At 40.0% G+C, this 22,802-nt stretch overlaps 1 protein-coding gene across 1 annotated transcript; it reads left to right on the top strand.

Moving 5' to 3' along the window:
- The first annotated feature begins 7,696 nt into the window (after positions 1 to 7,696).
- On the top strand, positions 7,697 to 20,163 carry LOC130166957 (voltage-dependent calcium channel gamma-4 subunit-like). Its single transcript, XM_056372827.1, has 5 exons — positions 7,697 to 7,734; positions 8,818 to 10,215; positions 15,899 to 15,982; positions 17,394 to 17,534; positions 18,163 to 20,163. Exons 2-5 carry the CDS (start codon positions 9,993 to 9,995, stop codon positions 18,720 to 18,722), a joined length of 1,008 nt encoding a protein of 335 aa, XP_056228802.1. The 5' UTR covers positions 7,697 to 7,734; positions 8,818 to 9,992; the 3' UTR covers positions 18,723 to 20,163.
- Positions 20,164 to 22,802: the final 2,639 nt, after the last annotated feature.

Below are 22,802 nucleotides of genomic sequence, written 5' to 3'. Positions count from 1 at the left end.
CGGGCCACATTAATGTTGCTCTCGCCTCAAACAGGGATAAAGTCAGATCTCCGCCACAGAGAGTTAGATACAGTGCCAGTGTGAAGCCCGCGCCTCTCTGACTGTGAGAGCTGGCACTCGTCCATCTGGGTGAGTGCGATGTAATGGGGCTATCAGCAGGATGGAAACAGCTAATCTACATCATGTAAACTGAATGAGCAGAATCATCTATTGACCTGATGAGTTGGCATGTTCCCAAATTGATTGCCCCCCCCACCCTCCCAACATCAAAACCACATGTTGCAAAATTCCCTGTTGGTAGCAATTAATACACATTTCGTGGTAAATGCTTTCATTTAAACTCATTTAAACAGTCTGATTTATTGACTGAGTGGACACTTCTTCTCTACTGGTTGTCACTGAGAAGAAGCAGCCCAGTGCCATTTGACAACAGCCCCACCTAGTGTCATTTCTGTGAAAACACAGCTTTCCAAGAGTCCTAGGTTTCAAGTCACAGGAAAAAACATATAAGCCTCCCAAATCCTGTGTATAACAAGAAATGTGGAGCCCTAACTCACTTCCAGAGTGGAGGAGATGAACTGATTCAATGCACTGAAAGGTGCTACTGTTTGAATCATATGAAGAAAAAGAAGTCCATATATAATTGTTTTCTGATTAAAAAGCATGTAAAGCAATGTGTTGGTTTTCCTCAAGAATTATTAATAAAAGTCAGAGGTTTTCTTAATTCCCTTGCCTTCCTCCTCTTTCTTTTCTCTTTCTTTTCTCCAGATAAAACAGAAAGAACATACAAAACAGGGAAAAACAAAGGAACACCAACCAACGTTTGACAACACACTATTTCAGTCACTGGTTAAACCCAGTCAAATACACAACATTAAAAGGTATTTCATCTCTCCCCAACCCTAGACACTGGATTTTACTTTTGCACTTAGATGAGCAGCTGAACAGGTAAACTGATTACGTGCTCTGCTTCAAGGCCCAGTATTTCAAAACATACTATACTGTGAGTTTGATTCCATTTGATTTGAAAAGAAAACATGCCATGTCCCCCTTTGTGTCTTTGCTCAAATTGAGAAAATAAGATAGTTATAGATTTGAAAAAATCTTCTCTGTCCAACTACAAAAAGGATGGCATCAATGGCCTTATAATGAATCAATAAACTGAGAGTGATAGTAAAGTTTGCAGGAAGTTTTTCTTTGAAAAACTTTCTCCTACAATTAAACTGAACAAAAAATATTTGAGTTATGTAACACATTGTATACAAGAGATGTGCATGAAATATACCTATTATCAACTACCCTACAGTCTAATATGTTTCAGCTGACTAACATCTTAATGCTGTAACTGACTGTTATGCAGAAGTTTTAGTTAAAAATTGACAATAAGGGCAATTTCTTATCTTCTAACATGTGAAATAGAAAGATGCTGTGGGGTGAGAAAAGGCCACTAGGGTATTCCAGAAGTGGTTTAACAAGCCCGGACTGACTGCCTTGGAGTAATCCATCTTTAGTGTTGTTCCAGTCCCCTCAAAACTCAAGGGACCTGTGAGCTCAACCCTTCAGTGGCTGAAGGAGTCACTGTCACATCTTACCCAGAGGACATAATGGTTGTTAGGAACTTCCTTCGCACAATGTTCATTGAAAGAGAAAATAGTAAGTGAGCAAACAAACAATATTTCGAGATCAATGAAAGTGGCCCATCTGCAGTTCTTCCTCCTCACATCACCATCATTCATCATGATCAATTAGCAGGGCGAGTTCGCTCCATTTTGAAACCTCTGCATCCCATGGGCCCTGCTCCCAAGGTCGCTCTGCAAGTGGCCACTTCATGTATGGAGTCCATATTACCAAGTGCAGAGAGGAAGTGAGGGAGGGCGTGTAGAACAGTCAGTGAGCCGCACCACTTGAGTAATTTTTAAGAGGTCTGTGTGTTTTCCAAAAAATCAAGGCCACAATAAATCAAACTGTATGAATTATTTATTTTATGCCTTACATTTGTCTAGTTAGTCTAGTTCAAGGTTAGAAGCACTAACATTTGTGTATAGAAACACCGAAAGGTGATGGAAATGAGGAGCATTGAAATAGTACAAGTAATTAGAGAGTATTTGTATGTATAGTATGTTGTGTCCTTAATGAGATTTTGTCTCAGAATATTGTCATACTGGCGTGTTGTTGGTAAAGAGTGATTTGAAATGCTTATTTGATTCACTTTTTTTTTTATCTCACCCAAATCTCAGCTAAGTTGTTCAAACTGCTTGGCTCTGCTCACAGCAGCAGATCTCTGTAGAAGATGGTAAGAAAACCAGGCTAATCAGTTCTCGCAGTTTTTGTTTTAGTCCAGTGTATGTGCTGCCTGCAGTTCTTATGTGGAGCTGAAAAGTGGCAGTGGTTGTGAGTGAAGGCCACATTCAATTGACGGATTTCTGAAGGCAGTTTGGTGTGTCATCATCGCTATGGAAATGTATGTATACTGTATGTCCCTCTGTAGCTTCTTTGTTATAGTCTATGATTCTGTCTTACAATCTTATTTTTCATCTGAATCTACCAACTGCAGGGTCTAAACACTAAATAAATCGCTCTGTTTTATCATATAACTAATGCATTCATACACATACCGAAATTGAAATGAAAACTGGCAAGTTCATTATCCTACAGAAACATTATAATGCCATGATGATCTCTCCATCCTGCACCTTCCCCCATTGTTTGATTGATTGATTTTTATACACACACATAAAAAACATTACAAATACATTGTATATAGTTTTTTTTATGCGGATGTGCAGGTGAGGTAAGAAAGGGCTGATGTTAAAACCTGACCTCAACGTAAGGAGTTGAATCATATAAAATGGAAGGGAGAGAAAAAAAAGAGGAAATGAAAGAATAAAATGAAGACTGAAAACAAACAATTCAATGGGAACAGCAAAGACAGCATGATATATGCAGCGGAAGGAATACAAGAATTTAAATGAATCCATCAACCAGAAATACAAAGAAAAAAAAAGGCCTCCAGTTTTTCTACATCTTTCATCCTCTTTTTTCCACCTCTCTGTTCCCTGTCTTTTGCCTGACTGCTTGTGGAGAAGACAAATCTTCTCTGGCCCCCTGCTGAGTTGGTTATTTGAAGATACAGCAGGTTAATCTCCATTCGATGGGAGGCCTGAAGGACGAGCACATGGCAGTGAAGAGCCCAGGGCTCCAAGTTTTTGTCAGACTGCCTCATTAATGGTGACAGTTGCTGCTTTTTCATGTTTCCCACTAGATTTCATCTGTATCATGACCTCTTTGCTCTGCGCTTGCTTTGTTAAGGGTAATTCATTAATGAATTTGACTTAACATTATCTGATGGCACCATGGCATACAAGTGTGTGTGCGTGGGCGCATGTCTGTGTGTGTTTTATACCACATTAAAGCAACTGATTTGCTTTCTCCCTCAGTGACTGCATCATTTTTTTCACTCCAACTGTGAACCCCTGCTCTTTATATCTAAGGCCAGAACAAAATGACGATCTGTTAAACCAAGATGTACAAAGACTTGGGGAAATTATTGTACGACAAGGAAAACTACAAAAATAGATTTTAGATCATATTACATTAAAAATGGATAATCAAATTGTCTCTTTATATTCTTTTATTCTCCTGCTTCTACTACAAAGGGTGGACAGATTAATAAGAACATCTTCATCTATACAGGCCTCAGAGAATTGCTAATGACGAAATTTTGTTGATGCTGTGACAGACTGGTGCTGATTTCATGATCATTTTTGAAGCCATATTTTGTGATAGTGTTGTTAATAAATTGCACTGAACTGTGAGTTATTTACTCTAACTAGTCCACCCCCAATACTATGATAAAATCACTAATACAAGAACTACTATGTGTTCTTATAATAGTTTATACAGTGTCTTAAAACATGTACATTTTTTTTTAAAAGTTGAGTGTGATAAATAGAACAACAAAATAAGGCCCATGGGTTATATCAGACAGAAAGAAGTGGGTTTACTGCTGTTTGTGAAGCTGTTACTTGAACAAAATTAAAGACAAACAAGAAGGGGATCAATTCCACAAGGGAAGTCGCTAACAAGCACCGAACACACACTCGTGGTACAGTCAGGGCTATGAATAAACCTGTGTACTGCCTCAATTTTTCGACTGATTGGAAGTAAAAACACTGGTCCTGAGAACAGGCCAGTACCCTGTACACTGTGGAAGAAATCTCTGAGGTGCGTTTACTCATTAAATATAAAGAGGTAGAGAAAGCATAAAAAACATCACATTGGAAACTAATGAAGTTTTATCTGCAGTGTCGTGGACGTCACGACAGAATATCTGCTGTTCAAATAGCAGATGCAAATGTGTCTGTCTCAGTCATAATGATGATGATGGTGACGGTATGATGATGAGGTGTGTGTTTGAACATTTGAATGCTTCATGCCCTGAGTGTATGTATGTGTTTGCATGTTGATAATACTGACAATTCTCTGTGTGTCTGTTCTGTTAGTTGCTCTGGATGTTTAAATATTTGGGGTAAAGCATTGGAGACTAAGAATAAGGATCAAAGAATAAGGATCTTCTGCTCAGAGACAAAGCCTTGCCCTGTCTTTTTAGAGAAATGACAGGAAATGTGTGGAGATAGTTTGGGAATGTCATATATCAAAGGTGCCCCGCAGAAGTCAAGTTCATGGTCAGTACCTCTCTTGGCCAGTGGGGGGCGCTCCCATGGGGATTTTTCTAACCAAACACTGTGTATCAGCTGAGGTGAATCTAAATCCAATTACACAGAAGTGAGGAAAGCAGAGGGTAAGGTCACACTTCTTCAGCATTCCTGTAATTAGGCAATATAGGTATTTTAAGTATTTTAGTTTAAAATATTCAAAAATTTACAAAGATTATCAGCAGAATGTGAAGAAATGACAAAGATGCCTAAGTACTGTGTTGCAGATATATCTATTGAAGTTAGCATGCTAACATGCTAACCCGACCCATCCCATCTCATAATATCACTTTGTACTTCGAGATAGGCGATAGTGAGTCACTGTAGTTCTCAGTCCAACATGAGAGGATGAAGTGGAAGTCATCCCCTCTCTGTGACCTTACTCTACTGTTTCCTGAAGCTCAGCTATTGACTCTGCTACTCCAGCTGCTTTCCGTCTCCCTCGCATTCTTCGTCCCATTTCGTATCTCATCCTCACGTCTCTATGACTGGTGAGACTGGTTGTGAAATCTTCATCCTCAGTTTGACAATAACGAAAGAAAACAACCTACCAGCTACATAATCAGATTGCAAGGTGAACCTGTGTGGATAACAGTATTCCCCAATCCATTTGGTTTGGCAACATCTCACAAACTGCCCTATGCTGAGGTTAAACATATTCAAACTAACGTTAGCTCAGTGTGAAGGTTGAAACTTGGTTTTAAGAGACTAGTGAGCCCAGTCCTGTAACACGCACGCACCATGCTCTCATGTGCACCCCTAATGACAGGTACACAGAGAGGGCTGACGTACCGATGCACTGGCCAACAAGTCCATCTATGGCACAGGAGAAGGGGAGGGACAGAGGAGGGACCAAAGAGCGCATTTCCTTGTTTTCTTACACTGGGATGGACACTCCGACTTTCTGGTATGCTGCCCCCTATGGATTTGACAGTTGGCCAATTCCTACACACTTCCCCTTCCATCACATTTGCTATTAAACCCAAAGTCATGATTATTTAATGAAATCAATTCATTTGCTTGCTTGTTTTTACCTTTTTTAAAACGAGAAAATTCCCAAATGACTGCCAAATCAATTATCAACAAAGCAATTTTATTTGAAGATTTAACAGCTTGGCTTCCTGAAATATTCAGGAAGAACTCACTGCTTTTAACCACTGATGTAGTGGAGCCGGATTCAAAGCCTGATTGGACTCATGGGACTTGAAAATTAGTCTTTGAAGATCAGCTCTCCAATATGCACCCCTTTTTAAAATCTGTAAACCACCCACAGTAGTGACTGCTTGCTGCCTCTGACCTAAAGATGGAGGATTTTGAAAAGTCAGTGGGCACAGGGACAGATGGTCTGCACTGAGGACCCTGAAACCACCAAGGGGCTGAATGCCTTGGTGCTGATATCACTCTGTGCTAAACGGGTAGGAAAATTAAAAAACTGAAGTCTGTTTCTCTGTCTCCCTTCCTCTTCTTGTGCCAGCTCACTCAATTTAGTGTGACAGTGGAGCTCACATGCATCTCTTCATCTCTTCATCTCTTTATCGGAAAAGGTCACCTTTAAAGCAACTCCTCTCTCTCCTTTAATTTAGTTTGGGAAAATTCAGTTTTAGCTCCTTCAGAGAAATAGGTCTCTATGTCTTTAATATTACTGTAAGAAACAGGAAAAACAGCAAAATGTGCTGGTCTAAACTAAAGCTTGTCATAGCACAGCCAGCCCCTGGCAGCCTAAGGGCTGAGTCTGTGTTTGCTTTCTTTTAGCCCAATCTGCTCTTTATCTCTCTTTTCTGCTCTAGGCGCTGTCTGCACACACAACGTCTCGCTGGTGATGCAGCAGGCAGCATCCAGGTGTCTTCACTTCATCTCATCCCAGAACAACACCAAAAAACAAGCAAGAGAACAGGGATGTTTTTTTTAACCCTCACTCATCTGGCCAAGGGTAATTAGGAGCATGAATGTTTTCTTAAAGACATTCAGTGTACAGACATCATCTTTACAAGTTTGAACAGTGGAAAATAAATGAATCCTATTTGTCAGCTGTATAACAATGTACATATGTCCTGTTTACGAAAATGTGGTGCTTGCTGTACTGATCTCTACCATTTCAATCTTGTAGGTCGAGAGATTAGACAACACATTTGAGAACTCCTTCCCTGCTGCTATGCTTGGTCCCAGAAGCCTAAAATAATTATCTTTGATTTTGAGTTGCACTTTTTCCACATCTCAGCTGGTATACAGAATCTCCTTTGCATATTCAACATTTTAACATTTCCTCTCTTCTTGCCTCTGTCTCACTCTTTCTCTCATTGGATTTTCAAAAGATCCAGAAGCTACCGTCTTCACCCTACAATTTTGCCAAAATCTGTCTGAATTTTGACAAAATAATTTCAAAAGAAATAACAAATTACTTCCTTGATAGGGCATACAGTTTCCTGTCTAAATAGCCCTGGCACATTGGCACACTCACTAAAGCTGTGCACCAGGCTGCCATGCAGCTTTAATCTCTTTCACGGGATAGGCCAGACTGTCAAAACCAACACTGTCAAATTTGGAAGGCAAGTTCAGAAAAGGTCATAGAGGAGATGCTCGTGGCGCAGGCCAACAATCTGCATGGAAGAAGAAAACACCATGAGAAAGGAGGAAGCTGGCTGAGGAGACACCAATTACCAGAGTGAACAGGAGAGCTGCGCCAAAACACACTCTCAAGTTAAACAGGGACAATGAAGAAACTGGAAAGTGGGAGAGAGGAAGAAGTGAAGTTGAAAAGAACTTGGGAACATGATGACGATGAGAATTAAACTTATTATCAGTGGCCCCTGTGTACTCCCATTACCTCAGCCACTTTACACAGGTTATTTGAAAAGCCCACGTCAATTGCACTCAGAAATAGCACCAATCAGACGCCTCTGGTCACAATGCAAAAATAGCTCAAGGACAATACAAAGCCAAACCACATGAGGCATACAGAGAGAAGAATCACAGGCACACTGACTGAGAGGAAGTGGGACAGCGTGGCTGGAAAACCAGGGTAAATGTTAGATCTGTTCTGCAGAATTTCAATGTTAGGGTTTGAAGGATCACTTGATATGCAGAGAGACTTGTTCTGAATGGACTTCTTAATCTTATATATCATGTCATTTGTACTAAACGCTACACATTTACTCTTGATCTTTTTGTCAATTGCCCTTTTCAACCCACAGCTCCTAGTGCACACCTGATGAAGGGAAAGAACTTGTTAGATCGCCTCCTCTGATGTTTCTTTCTCATGAACAGAGGATTTATTTTTCCCTTTGTGGAGATTTTCTTGTCTTCTGAGCTGGGGTTAGTTAAGAGCTGTGTCTGTTGTACCTGTACGCCTGTAGCTGTCTATGAAATTGAAATAGCAGGTGGAACAAACCATGACTCAACTGGACGATTGTGGGGTTACTGTATCTATTTGATATATTTTCAATTAAATATGTCATTATCCATTCAGAGCTCCTTAAATGCTCTTGCTCTTCATGTGCTGTATGTCATATCAACATCAGCATATTATATGGACATGAGAACCTTAAAATGGGAGTGTGGACTAAAAAAAGATGTGTGTGTATCAGAGACAAGGCAGCATGTGAAACAGTCCAACATGGCAACATCAAATCAGTCAGTGGTATGAAAGCACTTGTGTAAATTTGATTTTTATTATTGTTTGCTGATGCAACCTAAAGCACCTCTCAGCTGCTGTGACGCCCCCACTCTCACCCCCTTTGTTAAGAGTTGTCCAGCGGACGTCTGTAGATCCACAAATTGAGAGCTGAGCCCACTGTACTGCACTGAAGCTAGAAATGCCGCACAACATGCTTTCCAGTCTTAAGATGTAGAATGTGAAACTTGTGAGCTTGTTAACATATTCCCACTCCTCCTGCAAGCACCTTCTTGTCCTACCTCTTTATCATATTCTCCTTTTACCATCACTCCCACCCTTCTCTCCTTTCTTCCTCACTTTATCTCCTATAATCCTCACCATCCTACTTCTTCTGCCTTCATATTCGCCATAATTCTAGCCTCTCCTTCCCCACACACACAAACACACATTCAGACCCTCAAACACACACTCTTTTTGCTTTCCTTGCAGGGACCAGGAAGTGATTCAGAGCTTGGGATCATAGGATGGGGCCCACGTCAAAGAGATGGAACAGTACAAACAGCAGCAGCCAGGGCCAAACACTGCAGGCCCTCTCTGGTTGCCTCCCTCTCTCAGTGCCAGTGTGAAAAAGAAGATTGCTCCACTGAAAAAAAGACCCCTAATCTGCAAACAGCTGAGGGCTTAAAGTGACAGGCCTGGCCCTGAGCACACTTTATAAGACTGTAGTCATTAAGGAGCGCAGAGTCTCAGTTTGTTGTAACTTTCTTACTATTTTTATGAGCGAGGTGATCTTGCACGCAGACGGTTCCAAGTTCAAAGTGGTGTTGATGGATGTTTTAAGAAATATTTAATCAGTGGTGCTTTCAGCGTCTTTAAAAGGTGCTGCTACAGTAGTTCAATCACAACTCAAATCGCTCTAATCTCCACTCTGCTGTCAGAAATGGTGTTTTTAAAAATATTTTTCTTGATTTCTAGATGTTTTTGAAAAACGTTTGAAACTGCATGCATGTGTGTATGTACTGTATGGGTGTTTTTTTTATATGTGGTTGTGGGGTAATTGGCCTTAATTGTGTGTGATATACAAACTGCAAAGACTTTTTTCTACTCACAGAAAGGCTTAATTCTACTGCTACCTAACATTAACTGTGAGTGTTTGTGTAGGTCTGTTGATTTGTTCTTCCAGCTGCTGTTCACTCCGCCGTTTCCCATTGGCTTGGCTACAGCCGTGGAAGGTGTGGTCTGGATGAAGGATGCTGCAGCCTTTGTCAAACCCTGCAGTTTAATATTGAATAGTAAACTGTAAAGAAGCCGTGGCCATGTGTGATCGACATAAACGTTCCCGACTTCCTTATAATTCATGCTAAAGCTGCACTTGTTCAAGGAATGCGTCTCCAGATTTTCAGCCACCTGTGGCAGGATTTAAGATGAAGACATGGCTAGACGAAAACTGCTTTTTGGTCAAGCTCTGTAACTTGGATTGAACTCCGACTGAAGTTTAGGAGGGAGAGGAACTCCGATTAAGCAGTTGAGGATCGAAGGCTTTGACTTGATGAGAGGGAAAAACCGCGAGATGCGAGCGCGTCTTCTGACCATAACCATGGGCACCGTGCGCTCCTCGCCTTGTGCGTAAGCTGCTGTGGACGGTCCACACATTATGAGACGCAATGGCATGGTGTGACCGAGGGGTTCAGACTTTGCTGGCCATCGTAGGGGCCTTCGCTGCCTTCAGCCTCATGACCATCGCCATCGGCACCGACTACTGGCTTTACTCTCGTGCGTACATCTGCAACGCCACTAATGTCACCACGGACGAAACCCAGATGCAAACCAAGAAAGTCAAAGGCGATCTGACGCACTCTGGACTGTGGAGGATCTGCTGTATCGAAGGTAAAAAATAAAGTCTAGTGAGTTTGAGTCCGTCAGTTTACAAACTTTTTTATGTGCTAGTGAGTATTTTGTTTTACGGTGTGGAAGTGGCAATGTGCGCGGTCTGACTGGTCAAATAGTCATGACATGTTATGTCAGTGGGATAACAGTGGATTTGAAGAAATGGTTCAGCTGGGAACTCCGGGTGAAAATACTTGAAACGCTGACCGTTCATGCAAAAAAAAAGAAAGAAAAAAGAAGAAAGAAGTACATGAATATTCGCAACAAATGCATCCCAGTTTGTGTTGTGTGAACGCACCCAAAATGGAAATCGCCCGAGGGGTTCAACATCATTATCAGTCATATTTCTGTTGTTTAATGCATGAAAAAGCATTTACCGTAGAGAGTTACACGGGCACGATGAGAGAAAAATTGGAGGGAAACCGCTCCCTGTTGCGCGCAAAGGCGGCGTTGTGTGTGTGTGTGTGTGTGTGTGTGTGCGCTTGTGCGTGTGTTGTATGTGTGTAATGACACGTTTGCATTAGTTTTCTTTGTAAATGATTTAGTTTGTCTAGTTTGACATACAAAGAAACGTAATGCCGTTGAACGTTTTACGTTCTATAACAAGCAGTCAATTTTTGCCTGTACTTAAATCATTTATCGGTTCGTCCTAATTTTCTCATTAACGTAAAACGGTTGCCTGGCAACTTGTTCCATAAAATTGCTTCGACTGAAATAAGTTGGGGGTGTGTTTTAGCAAGAGACTGACTCTTTCCTAATTTTCTCGGCTGTTTTGCTGCATAGCCATGATCCCCAACAAACACGCCAGAGCAGGCTTGGACTGTGGTTCTGACAGTGGGACATGAGCTCGCTATTGTTTGGACAGTAATGTAGGCAACGTAGCGCGCGATCGCTTCATTGGAAAGAGGCCAGATGAGTGAAATCAATCAGTTGTTAAGTGACGATGGTCACCAGTGACGTCTTCCAAAAAAAAAACGAAAAAAAAGTGACGTCTTCGAGTTGTGGCGCTGTCCACTGCCACTGGTGCTGAAATTTCCAGTCTGGATAATGTTTGTTTCTTTTAACGGTACCACTTCACAATAAAACTACCCTTATAAAGGATTTATAAATGGTTTATAATTAGGTAATTAATCCGGTTGTTAACACTTGGTAAACCTCAAATAAATATTATAACAAGTTTTTAATAAATCGATGCAGGCTCACTATTTGGCAACATCGACTTAATGTTTGCTACTCATTAATCTTACTGATGAGTTACTACCATTTGTAAGTGTTAAAAGGATCCTTATTATTAAGTGTTAAACCCATCAACATTTATTAATGAGTTACAATAAGGCTCCTTTTGCCAGTTATAAATGGTAGTAACTCATTAGTAAGATTAATGAGTAGCAAGCCTTAACTTGATCTTGCCAAATAGTGAGCCTGCATCAATGTATAACTTGTTTATAATTGTTTATTTATGATTTATAAAGTGTTAACAACCAAATGAATAACCTAATTATAAACAATTTATAAATCCTTTATAAGTGTAGTCTTATTGTAAAATGGTACGCTTTTAACTGACAAACCAACGATATAACGAGGCTGAATAAATAAATACCTTTAGGTTTGCAGGACAGCTTTAGATACAGAGAGCCAATTGTAACAAACTGGAAGCTAGAAATAGTGAGTTGCTGACTTTTTAAGCATTCTCTTTGTAAACACTCAATGACTGAAGGTTTCTGCAGATTTTATTTCCACACTTCTCTGTCTGTAGAACCTATGCATATTTTTGCATGCTCATTCGTGTTGAGATGTTGAGATCACACCACAGAATAAAGTATGGTTTAAGTAAAATCATTGTGGTTTTAAAAGACATTTGACATACCTCACTGATCACAAGTGAATATTTGTATGACATGTCTGAGGTTAGTAAATCACAGGTCCCAAACCACAGACTATTCAGATGCAGATATGACATGAGCACTTTTTTTTTTTTTAAAGAAGGAAGCTTGCACCTCCCATGTTTCCATGTGACATGAAGGACACATAGAGAGATCAGACAGTGTTGTGGGTGGGGAGGTCCAAGTGAGGAGGCAACACTTGTCCAAAGGTATGTGGGCAGCTATTACAGAAGTGACACTCACTTTTGCATACACTTTTGCTCTGTACTGTTACTTCTCTGGAATTAGTGGAATTTTATATTTTAAAAAAGTGCATTTCTATTTATGGATTTCCTGTAAAGTTGATCAAAACACATATTCCCTCTGCCTCGCTTCAAACCCTTGAGAGTACCATCAGCAGAAGTGAGATGGAGAGCTAGCTGATCTTACATATCTGTCGTCTTTTCCATCATCCTCTCTTTCCCTGCACCTATCGTTGGAAGGGTGTTACATACAGAGCTGAAACTGAAAGTAACACATCTTCTCTTGCTGTTTTCTCTCTCTCTCTCTCTCTCTCTCTCTCTCACACACACACACACACGCACACTCCACATTCGCAATTGTGAAAGTCAAAAAAAGGCAAACCTGTATCTACACCTGATGCTTAGCTGAGTCAAAAAACTTCCCAAGACTTTGGCTAAGTCAAAGTGTTAACGATGCCCAATCAAAGGCTTACTTTCAAAACTGTAGTGACTTCAATCAAACAGACAACTGCAGGATACACCTTCTAAACTTCAGTTGCCTCCTCTTTTGATTAATGCATTTTTCAAATGTCAATATATTTAAAATTATTCTTTCAGTTCTACCGCTTTTTGGTTGAAAAAGTAATGAAAAAGAAAGCATCAAAGCTTTAACTTCATTTGGGATTTTTTCTTTGCCTTAACTAGCCGCTCATTTCATTTCCCTGTTCAGAGATAAGCTCTTCTAGGAACAAAGAAAAAGATGGAGTCTAACCAGTTGCATTAGGTCAAATGAGTGACATAAATAATGGGTAAGCCTTAGGACAGACTCGTCGGCTAACCTTGTCGAAGAAATTAGGCTTATCTCTGTGTGCCAAATACACGTCTGTATGAGTGTCGTGTCTCGTGGGAGACACAGGTTCACTTAAGGTGAGTGCTTGTGGCAAATGAGTTTTTAAAGGAAACAAAGTGAAGTCTTGTTCTGCAGCCATTCATGCTGAAATACAACAAGAACTCTCACTTAAGCAACACACCCCTGATCGGTGAACATATTGGAGTGGCACTTAAAGGTATGACGCGTTTCAAACACACGACATTTGGTACGACTTTATAAGGACAAATCCTTGCTGCAAGCCATCCACTCACCAAGTGTTTTTCAGTTAAAGTAATTGTATGAGCTTTTGTGTATCATAAAGGCTGCTTTCTAGTTTTGTGGCTTTGTTTGTGTGTGTGTGTGTGTGTGGTGTGTCACATGTTTCTGTGGAGCATCCAAATGTGTGTGTGTGTGTGTGTAAGCCTGGTGAATGCATTAGTAAGATGTCAAAGGCGTCCTCTGAGAAGCGGAGCTAGAAATGTGATTCTGGGTTGCCGGGGGGAGGTTGCCATGGTGAAGCTATGCTGAGTAATAAAAGATGGGCTCCGGTCTCTCAGACAGATGGGCTCTGGGGAGATACCTCCCCTACTGAGCTCACTCTCTTTCTCTGTCTCCTCTTTCTCACCGTCATTCCTTGGATTATTAACTCACTGGCCTTCTGTGTGTTATTTATTGATATAATAATTTTTCTTCAACATTTTCCCTTTTTGTTTGATCTTTAAAAGGTTTTTGTATTCCATGATTGTTTCTTTCTGTCCTTTACCTTTCACTGCTTTTCCTACATTGTGAAAAAAAAAATCCAATTACTTTGAAACACTGATCTTATAAATATGAAATTCATGTGAGATACGCTCACACACCTAGTGTATTGAATATATTACACAGTGACTGTGCTTCTATATTGATCCAAAGAGTGTGCTTGGTACATTAAAAAAAATCAAAAGGAAATAGATAGAGGGCTGAAGAGGGAAACATTTTGGAACTGGCGATGGGAGAAAAGTGGGTAATTGAGACATGACAGTGGTTAGAGTGTGCTCAGGATGTGAGTTGAAAGAGACTGAAAGAGTGGGGTTGAGAGAGTGGAGTCAGTGAAGATAAACTGAATCTGGACTCTTAAGTATGTTTCATTATATTATTTTTCCCCATTCTTTTCCAGCAGTCTCAGACAATAACCAAACAAAATGCAGACAAATGACACACAGATTGTTAAGTAAAATACCAGTTGAAGTTGCCCTGGGTAAACTAACAGTTTTATTTATTTCAGAGTCTCTCACCTAAACACATTATGTGTATGTATTTTTATGGCCTAACAAACAAGGTGAATGCATTCCTCACCTCAAAACACAACTCCATCCCAAAACAAATCCAACTAGATGAGCGGTCTACCACAAAATGCCATGCAGCCAGAGGCTGTGCTAACCAGGATTCATGTCAGGTATAGAAGACACAGTGACTGTTCACACTGATTTTTACAACTGCACATTTAGGAGAGGGTGGATGTCGACAGCAAGTCACAGACTGTTACCTGCACTGCAGTGGCTTTAAAGGTCTCCTGTGGAGTTTTCTTGTAAACAAGCAAAGTTATGTTTTCATGCAGTCTTCTTCTTCTGCAAATTTGCTAGCACTTTACTACTACTGCATTATTGCCGCCAACTGTCAATTACTGGAATAGCGTAAACCTTCAGTGGGGATGTGCATGACGTCACCCCAACGCTCGACACACTGCTCTATATATTTAAAGAACAATTGAATTCCTATTTAATTAAGTCTGCTGACAGAAATCAGACACTTTATCTTGGCATTTTAACACTTGTGACCAACATATATCTTCTGATTTGAACTTTTATCAGATTAGCACTTTTCGATGATTAATTAAGTCAGCATGACTAACAGCAGGAGGCATGGTTTGGACTAAATATGATTGTGATTTGTGCAATATTTTTAAGCTCATCTGCCCACTGAAGGAGGATGACCCTACCTTAACATCCAAACTGTGAAAATGCAACATGGTTATTGAAATTTCTTTTTCTGTAACAAGAATAACCAAGAGCTCATGCTCTTGTTAGACTTTTCACATTTTTTTGCACAGTAGATCTGAAAATTCATGGTATGTTAAGTCTAGTTCATGTGTTTAGACATGCCATTAATTTCCTACAGACAAGTCTCATGTCAGCTGATGCATCCACAGGTGTGTATGGGTGTCTAGCATAGATACAGAACAACACAATAACAAAGACCAAAATGACGGGAAGCAGCAGCAAAATCAGGCGTCAGACTTTTAATTCAAAGTCTAACCTTTCAATATTCATAATGCCCCAATGTTTTATTCTCTTAAAAGTGGAGGGAAGATTTTCTCAGTGAGGAGACTGGGTCTTTGAATAGAAGGTGCCTGAGGGCTTGAGAACTTCAGAATCTCAGATCCACAGCAGCCTATCCTCAAATGGTTTCTGACATGGTTAGAGGTGAAAACAGGACAGTTCAGCACTAGTTTAGATGTACTTTACCAAAAACTTTTCTACAATTTCATGAAAGGTGCATGTTGAATCAGTGGATGGTCAGCATGTAGTTTCTTTCATATCTGTCTTAATTGGAGCTTCTTGTATCAAGCTCTATTATAAAGACACAGTGTTTTCCTCTAACTGTCGTTTCTTCCCTGCGTATGGCCATCAGTCACATTTACAGTTGATGTGCTCTTGGCTTCTCCGTAGGTATCAACAAAGGAAGCTGTTTTCGGATCAATCATTTTCCAGAGGATAATGACTACGATACAGACAGCTCTGAGTACATCTTACGTAAGTCATTGCAACCTCTTCATCTTCAAACGCTTCACACACCTAATCCACTATCTCACCCCCTTTTTTTTCAGTGGTGATGGAGTTATCACAAGGGCACTTAATGTCTCATGACACCCTTTTCCCTCCCACATAAAAGCCTGATGTCATGACAGTAATTGGAGCTACGGAGATGATGAAGTGTGTTTGTGCTGATGAGTAAGAGGGCTTGTCTAAAACACGACTTTACCCACGTTAGAGCACATCTGACATATAATGAAGGCATGAGGAAAAGATGCCACTCCAGCACTTACACTGAAAATTGTCTAAACTTTCTGGCTAGCCTGGGTTATTAATTAATTAATCTATTTTGGCTTGAGGTTTCATATCAGCTTCACTTGGCATGTCACATTTGGTTTCCAGTTTGATGCCCTGTCCCCCTAGACAACTGTTCCTATCTTTGCTGTTGTCTATATTGATGAATTTCAATAAACTCATGGAAATTAAATCCTGCCATCACTTGGTTAGTGTCATCGAAAGGCAGAAACATCTGCTAATTAGGCTGTAGCATCTGCACATGCATTCATCCGTCAAATCTGAGGCAATTTTTGCTTTTCTTTCACCCCCTTTATTTCTATACTTACAGCAGAGTTACTACATGCGTCAGCCAGGCCTGCCATATATTGTTATTTTCAGGACCAGTTAGGCTACTCAGAAATCCCATCAACTGACATGGAAGTGGTATTGTAAGTGTATAGTTGAATACTTCTTTTGGAAAAGACATAATTTTCCTTATGTGTTAGTAGAATGCAGTTTATACAGGTGTTTAAAGGACTTCAATCCTCTGGAAATGTAATATTAACAATTTTCAATATTTTGTAAGAACATATCTAATTCTGATCCAATCTAATGTTTAAATGGAATAATGTAAAATAAGAATAATATCAACATGAGGTGAATATATAAATTAAATCCTTATACTTCTATAACTATTACCGTCAATAATAGGACTAATACAACTGTTTTATTTCTGCTACTATGACAAACAGAATACTACTATAGTATTTCTTTTATTAACATTAATGTCATCATATATGAGTCACATGCTGCTCAGTAGAGCATGACTTTTTTAGGCTGATATCAATATTGATATTTGGGTTTTTAAAAATTTGATGACAATATATTGGCTAATATTTGTTAATCAACATGAAAGCGTAACATGATCAAACATTTTTTTTTTTTTAAGGATCCTTTAAGTTTGATTATTAAAAAATTGTGACCAAGATTCATACTTGATGCTAACAGGACATTTCACAATTGAAAAGATTTACTTGTCAGCGTTCTCTGGTGGACAAAATACGTAATACACTGTTTCACTGTCTTTGGCATTTGTATTGACGCCACACTCTCACTCTGCATCTTTTATGAACAGGTATAGTGCGCGCATCAAGCCTATTCCCCATTCTCAGCACCATCCTGCTGATGCTGGGTGGCCTGTGTGTCGGGGTGGGCCGCATCTACAGCCGCAAGACCAACATCCTGCTTAGTGCTGGCATCCTGTTTGTGGCTGCAGGTAGGACAAGACTGGCAGTACACTACAGATAAACACAAACTGGGGCAAGAACAAATAGAGTCTGAACACTGCTGCAGACAGAGGGAAAGTATATCAGCAGGCAGAAGAAGACAGACACAATACAAGAGGGTTTTCCCTTTAGTGTCAGTGTGGCAAATCAAGTTTGGTCTCTTCCTTTTATGGTTGCCCTAACTTATCCTGTATTTCAACTGTTGTTTTTTTTTCTTGGGTATATTTTGTTGTTTTTGAGAGACTGTACGACAAAATAAGTGTGTATGTCGTAAAGCCTTATAGTGTGTCTTCCTTTCCTCTTCAGTCCATTTTGTCTCTGACTGGAAGCGACAAACAAGAGAATTTTACTCAATAAGAGATCTAAAGCCAATTTTGTCAGGTGTTGAATGTGATAGTTATAGGTATGTGAACCCAATCTGAAACAGCCACTTGTTAAACGCAGCACCAAATAACAGTGGTAAAATGCACGTATAATATGGTATAACCTGTAGGCTTTATCATTCAATTTTATGCTTAAGCGTTAGACATTTTACATCCATGTGTTGTGCTTTTTTTTCATCTCTCCTTTTAACATTTCTCCCTTCATCTTGCCTTCTCCCATCCGTCCCGTCTTCAGGCCTGAGCAACATCATCGGCATCATCGTCTACATCTCCAGCAACGCCGGCGATCCCAGTGACAAGAAAGATGAGGACAAGAAGAACCAGTACAACTACGGATGGTCCTTCTACTTCGGCGCCCTCTCCTTCATCGTGGCCGAGTCGGTGGGCGTTCTTGCCGTCAACATATATATCGAGAAAAACAAAGAGACACGCTTCCGAGCCAAACACGACTTCATGAAAACCATACCCTCCTCTTCACCTTACTCTCGCATCCCAAGTTACCGCCACAGACGAAGGCGCTCACGCTCCAGTTCAAGGTCGACTGATCCATCCCGCGACCCCTCCCCGGTGGGGATGAAAATCGGTGGAGGAAGTGGTGGTGGAGGAGGAGGGTTGGCAATGGGGTTGCCGATGGGGGATATATCCCTGTATGCCCTTAGTAGGGACCCTCTGAAGGGTGGTAGTGGGACTGCAGGGCCCTACAGTCCTGAGAGGGACTCTGGGTTTTTACAAGTCCACAACTGCTTCCAGAAAGATCTGAAAGACGGAGTAAACAGGAGGACCACACCGGTATGAGGTCAGGAGTGTATTGCTGTGTAAAACAATAAGCTTGATGGAGCGCACTAGATTTAGTATAGTTGATGAAAAAGGACAATTCCTCCCCGGGGCTGTTTAGGCAGCAGCGGTGCTGAAAGGTCAGAGCTCAAAATTGTTTTTCTTGCGTCCCTCTGTGACAGAAAAGTGCCAATCTGTGTTTCATTTGAAGGAAGAGGGGAACTGATATCAAAATAACTTTTTATTATATGACTCAATATCTTTAAAATGTGGATGCGGACATTTTGTAGCAATATTTTAAGAGTTTCATTCTCAAATGTGATACCCACTGTTTGTAAGTGACTTCTACTCTTACAGAAAGGCTGAAAATTGAAGTTCTGGCACTCCTTAAAGGACAGTCACTTACTGGAGCTAAGTTTTGCTACTGCTACATAGCCAGAGTTAATAGCCATTTACTTATTAGTCTTGCAAAGATCTTAAGCCATTGCTGCGTTTATAATAGGTTATAATACGCGTTCTGAGCAGTGCTGCTTCTCGGAATGTGACTGTCTGACTGGGCTGGGGCTAGCTGGTTAGCATGCCAACTTTAATAGAAGAAAAGATGTAGCAAAACAACTGGGTTGTTTTCCACCACTACAGACAGCTGTTGGTGAGAAAAGGAAATACGTTTTATACTGTTTCCTAAAGACTAGTAAGTAAACAACTGCTGATGCTAACGTTGGCTATATAGCAATAGCAAAACTTACAAATATCCCCTTTAACACTTGATAAAAGGGTAAAAGGAGGAACCTTTTGTAGACTTGATGCTCAATATAATAAAGAGTCTAAATGTTGAACTTCAGGCAATGATGTTTTTCCTCCGAAGTAGCTGTATAGTGTTTTGAAAATGAACTTATTTGTTTTATTCTGAGACAAAATTATTTGCTAAAACGAAGTGATTTACGTGGTTGTTTGTAATCAGAATATTATTGTATTGTATTTGTTTGTAACTTAACACAACTGGTGCTAACTTAATCTGTACACCTTTGATAGTCTTAAGCCTTCTCAACTGCCATTTAAATACTTTTACTGCATCTGAGTAACCTCTCTCAAGCTTGTATGTGAGTCATGTGATATATATGTGTGTTACAGTATGTGAAGTGTGTTATGGCTCTGAAACACTGCCACACTATGACACACTATGAATATGGATTCTGTAGATATACAGTATATATCAACAACCATGTCAAGGCACACAGTAATGTCAGTACATTCCAGTATGCTGTGTGATGTATCAGTATAAACATTCTTTGTACAGACTGTCTGTGTAGTTTGCTCTCCATTCGCTCAGGGACGATGTATTGAACAAATGATTTCCTTACCCAAGTCAGACAGACTGTTACAGTTGGTGTGTGTAAAAACAGTGGTGAGATCACACTGTATGCATTGCTGTTAATTAATATGACTCTTGTTTCTGCATTTACTGCCTTTGTGTTCAGAGGGTTTTTGTTGGTACCGATTTTTATGATCATAGCGCAAGAAAATACACTTATATTCAATATTTCTGTATTCTTATTGCTATATCGTGTATGGAAAATTATAATTTTTCAGGAACTGACAAGAAGAAATCATTTTGTGTCATCATGTAGGTATGTGATGTTGTTTTGCTAAATCTGACACCTCTGCCATTGCATGATAGATTTTTCACTATTATGGCAAAAAATTGCTACATTTGTATGCAGATCCAGTTATTCTGTTGATTGGTTTGGTGGTTCATACAAAATCCTCAAGAAAAAGTTTTAAAGTACCTTCGGTCACATTCAGAGAGAAATACTGTGATCTGTATTAGATCGGAATTAGAGACCAGCTATCGCGGTTTATCAAAAACTCTTACATTAAACGTGGTTTGATGTAAAATATAAGCTGAGAATTGGTTGAATGGGCAAAACAGACTTTGCTTTTCCTCATAGACAAAGTATTTAGTTAATGATGTGGGGTTGATGGGATCGGCTATGAAACTTTCTGGCAGACAGTCGAGCAACCACAGGGTGTTAAAGGAAATCTGCATCAGCCAACTTAATGCTTGACTGAACCCACAGGCTCCCAAATGCTCATCCAGACTCTGGAGGGCTCGTTGTCTTGTCTCCAAACAAGAGGGCTACTAGAAGTTCAAATTACTCACTCTCGGTGTAGTACACGCTTGACTGACTACCATCAGCTTCATAGTTTGTTTCCAGTTGAATATTTTAGCAGCGGTATTTTAGCAGAGGTTTAATTTAGTAGTTGGTTTGTGAATCAGTGTCCCGGTGGTTGCCTTGTGTGTTTCAACATACAGATCCATAAGAGGGCGTGTGGTCGTTGCAAAGTTTCTGCTCTCCAGTTGTCATTCAAGTCACTGAGGGGGAGAAATGGGAAGCCTTGAATTAGAATAGACTTATTTTCATTCTGCGTGTGTGTGAGGTATCTTTGTTATGCCATACTGGTCTGATTACCTTGTTTCCCCATTCCACGCCTGAATTTGAGTGATTCTTCTTCACCCCTCTCCTCTGTCCATCACCCGGGCTGTTAAGCCCTGTGAATTTGAATGCCATGGACCCTCACTGATATTTTCATCCATGAGTAAGCTGTGCCCCTCCTCTCCCGCTCCCTGTCCCTCCTGTCTCGTCGTGGTGTAATATCTCCTGCGGTAATTGAGAGGAAAATGGCAGGGCCTCCTCTCCATATAGTCACAGGACTAGCCAACATGCTTGTTAGCATCGGTACCATGCTGTGCAGGACAGATGAAATAACACTTTGTGGTCTCAACTCAGGTTCTGTCTTTGTAACCTGATCTGCTGGTGTGACAAACAGTAGATGACACAGCAGTTCACACTTCAGCTATCTTTATCCTAAACCTGATATACCCTAAGTCATAACAAAGCATTTCCAGCCAGCAAGTTTATTTTACTTGGAAAAGCAATTTCTCAGCTGTAATTTTAGTAAATAAAAGCTTCTCAGAGCTATTTTGGACAATGCTGTAAGTCATACATCGCCTCTGGTAATCTTGGAGATCTTGTAATAATGGTTTGTGTACAGTTTTCTGCTGATGTGATTGTCTTTTGAGGGAGAGGGTCGGACTACTATAATGAAACTGTTATTGTCACAAATTATCATCAATGGTGAGAGCAATATCATTTATTCCATTCATTTATATCAGGGAATCACTGTTTCATTTGCAGTAATGTTAGTTTAATATTATGTGAGGTTACAGAGCGAATGGGAATGCTTGATGCAGTTTCCTCCTGAGAGATCCCATCTCCACAGGCACTCTCTCTCCTACCAAGTTCTTTTTGAAAATTTAAAATGGCTGACATTTCTCCAAGCAGGGGGCTTGATTCCTTACTCCCTGTTGATATCGCTGCCATACTGTCGATCCAGGAACCACAGGCATCCATTAGGGTGACATCTGTCACTGTGCTAAGACTGGATTTAGCCAGCAGCAGCTGCAGCTTAACCCTTTTCATCTGCTATGACGTGAAAAAAAAATCAGATCCTCATGGCGTAGTGTAACATATCCAATTACTGTAAAATGTCTGCAGAATTGCAGCTTATCTGAAAACAAGCAAATGTCACATGACTAAACCTGTGATTATAACCTGATAAACTCGTTAAACATGAGAGACAGGAGGAGCCCAACTCCTAAGCCGATATATGGAAAATGGTCTCTTCAACTCTATTAAACAGAAACACAATCAAAGTTAAATGTAAAAAATATAAAGGGCAAATGCAACTGTAACCAACAGATTTTCACCCACTGGTTTTGTAACCAAGGAATTAAAGATTTTTTACAATTCCATTACTAAACAAATAACTAACAAAAAATTGTGAGAAAAATAAGTGATCTGAATAATCATATTGACAATTTTCATCCATTAAATTCTACTCTACACTCTTCTAAACCTCTATTGTGTACATGCAATTCTTAAATTGTCAGTTTCTGAGTATTTTCAGTGAAATGATAACATATACATATCAATAATGTACATGTAATGTAATAACTATGGTACAACTAAGCCTGTAAATACAAAGTGTCAAAGTGTTTGATCTTTTCCATGAAAGGAGTGAAAATATTTTTGTTGTGCT

Source organism: Seriola aureovittata, chromosome 3, assembly GCF_021018895.1.
Source record: "Seriola aureovittata isolate HTS-2021-v1 ecotype China chromosome 3, ASM2101889v1, whole genome shotgun sequence".
Classification (NCBI taxonomy): Eukaryota; Metazoa; Chordata; class Actinopteri; order Carangiformes; family Carangidae; genus Seriola; species Seriola aureovittata.
The sequence above is the reverse complement of the archived record's forward strand: the minus strand, read 5'-3'. Positions and strand labels throughout refer to the sequence as shown.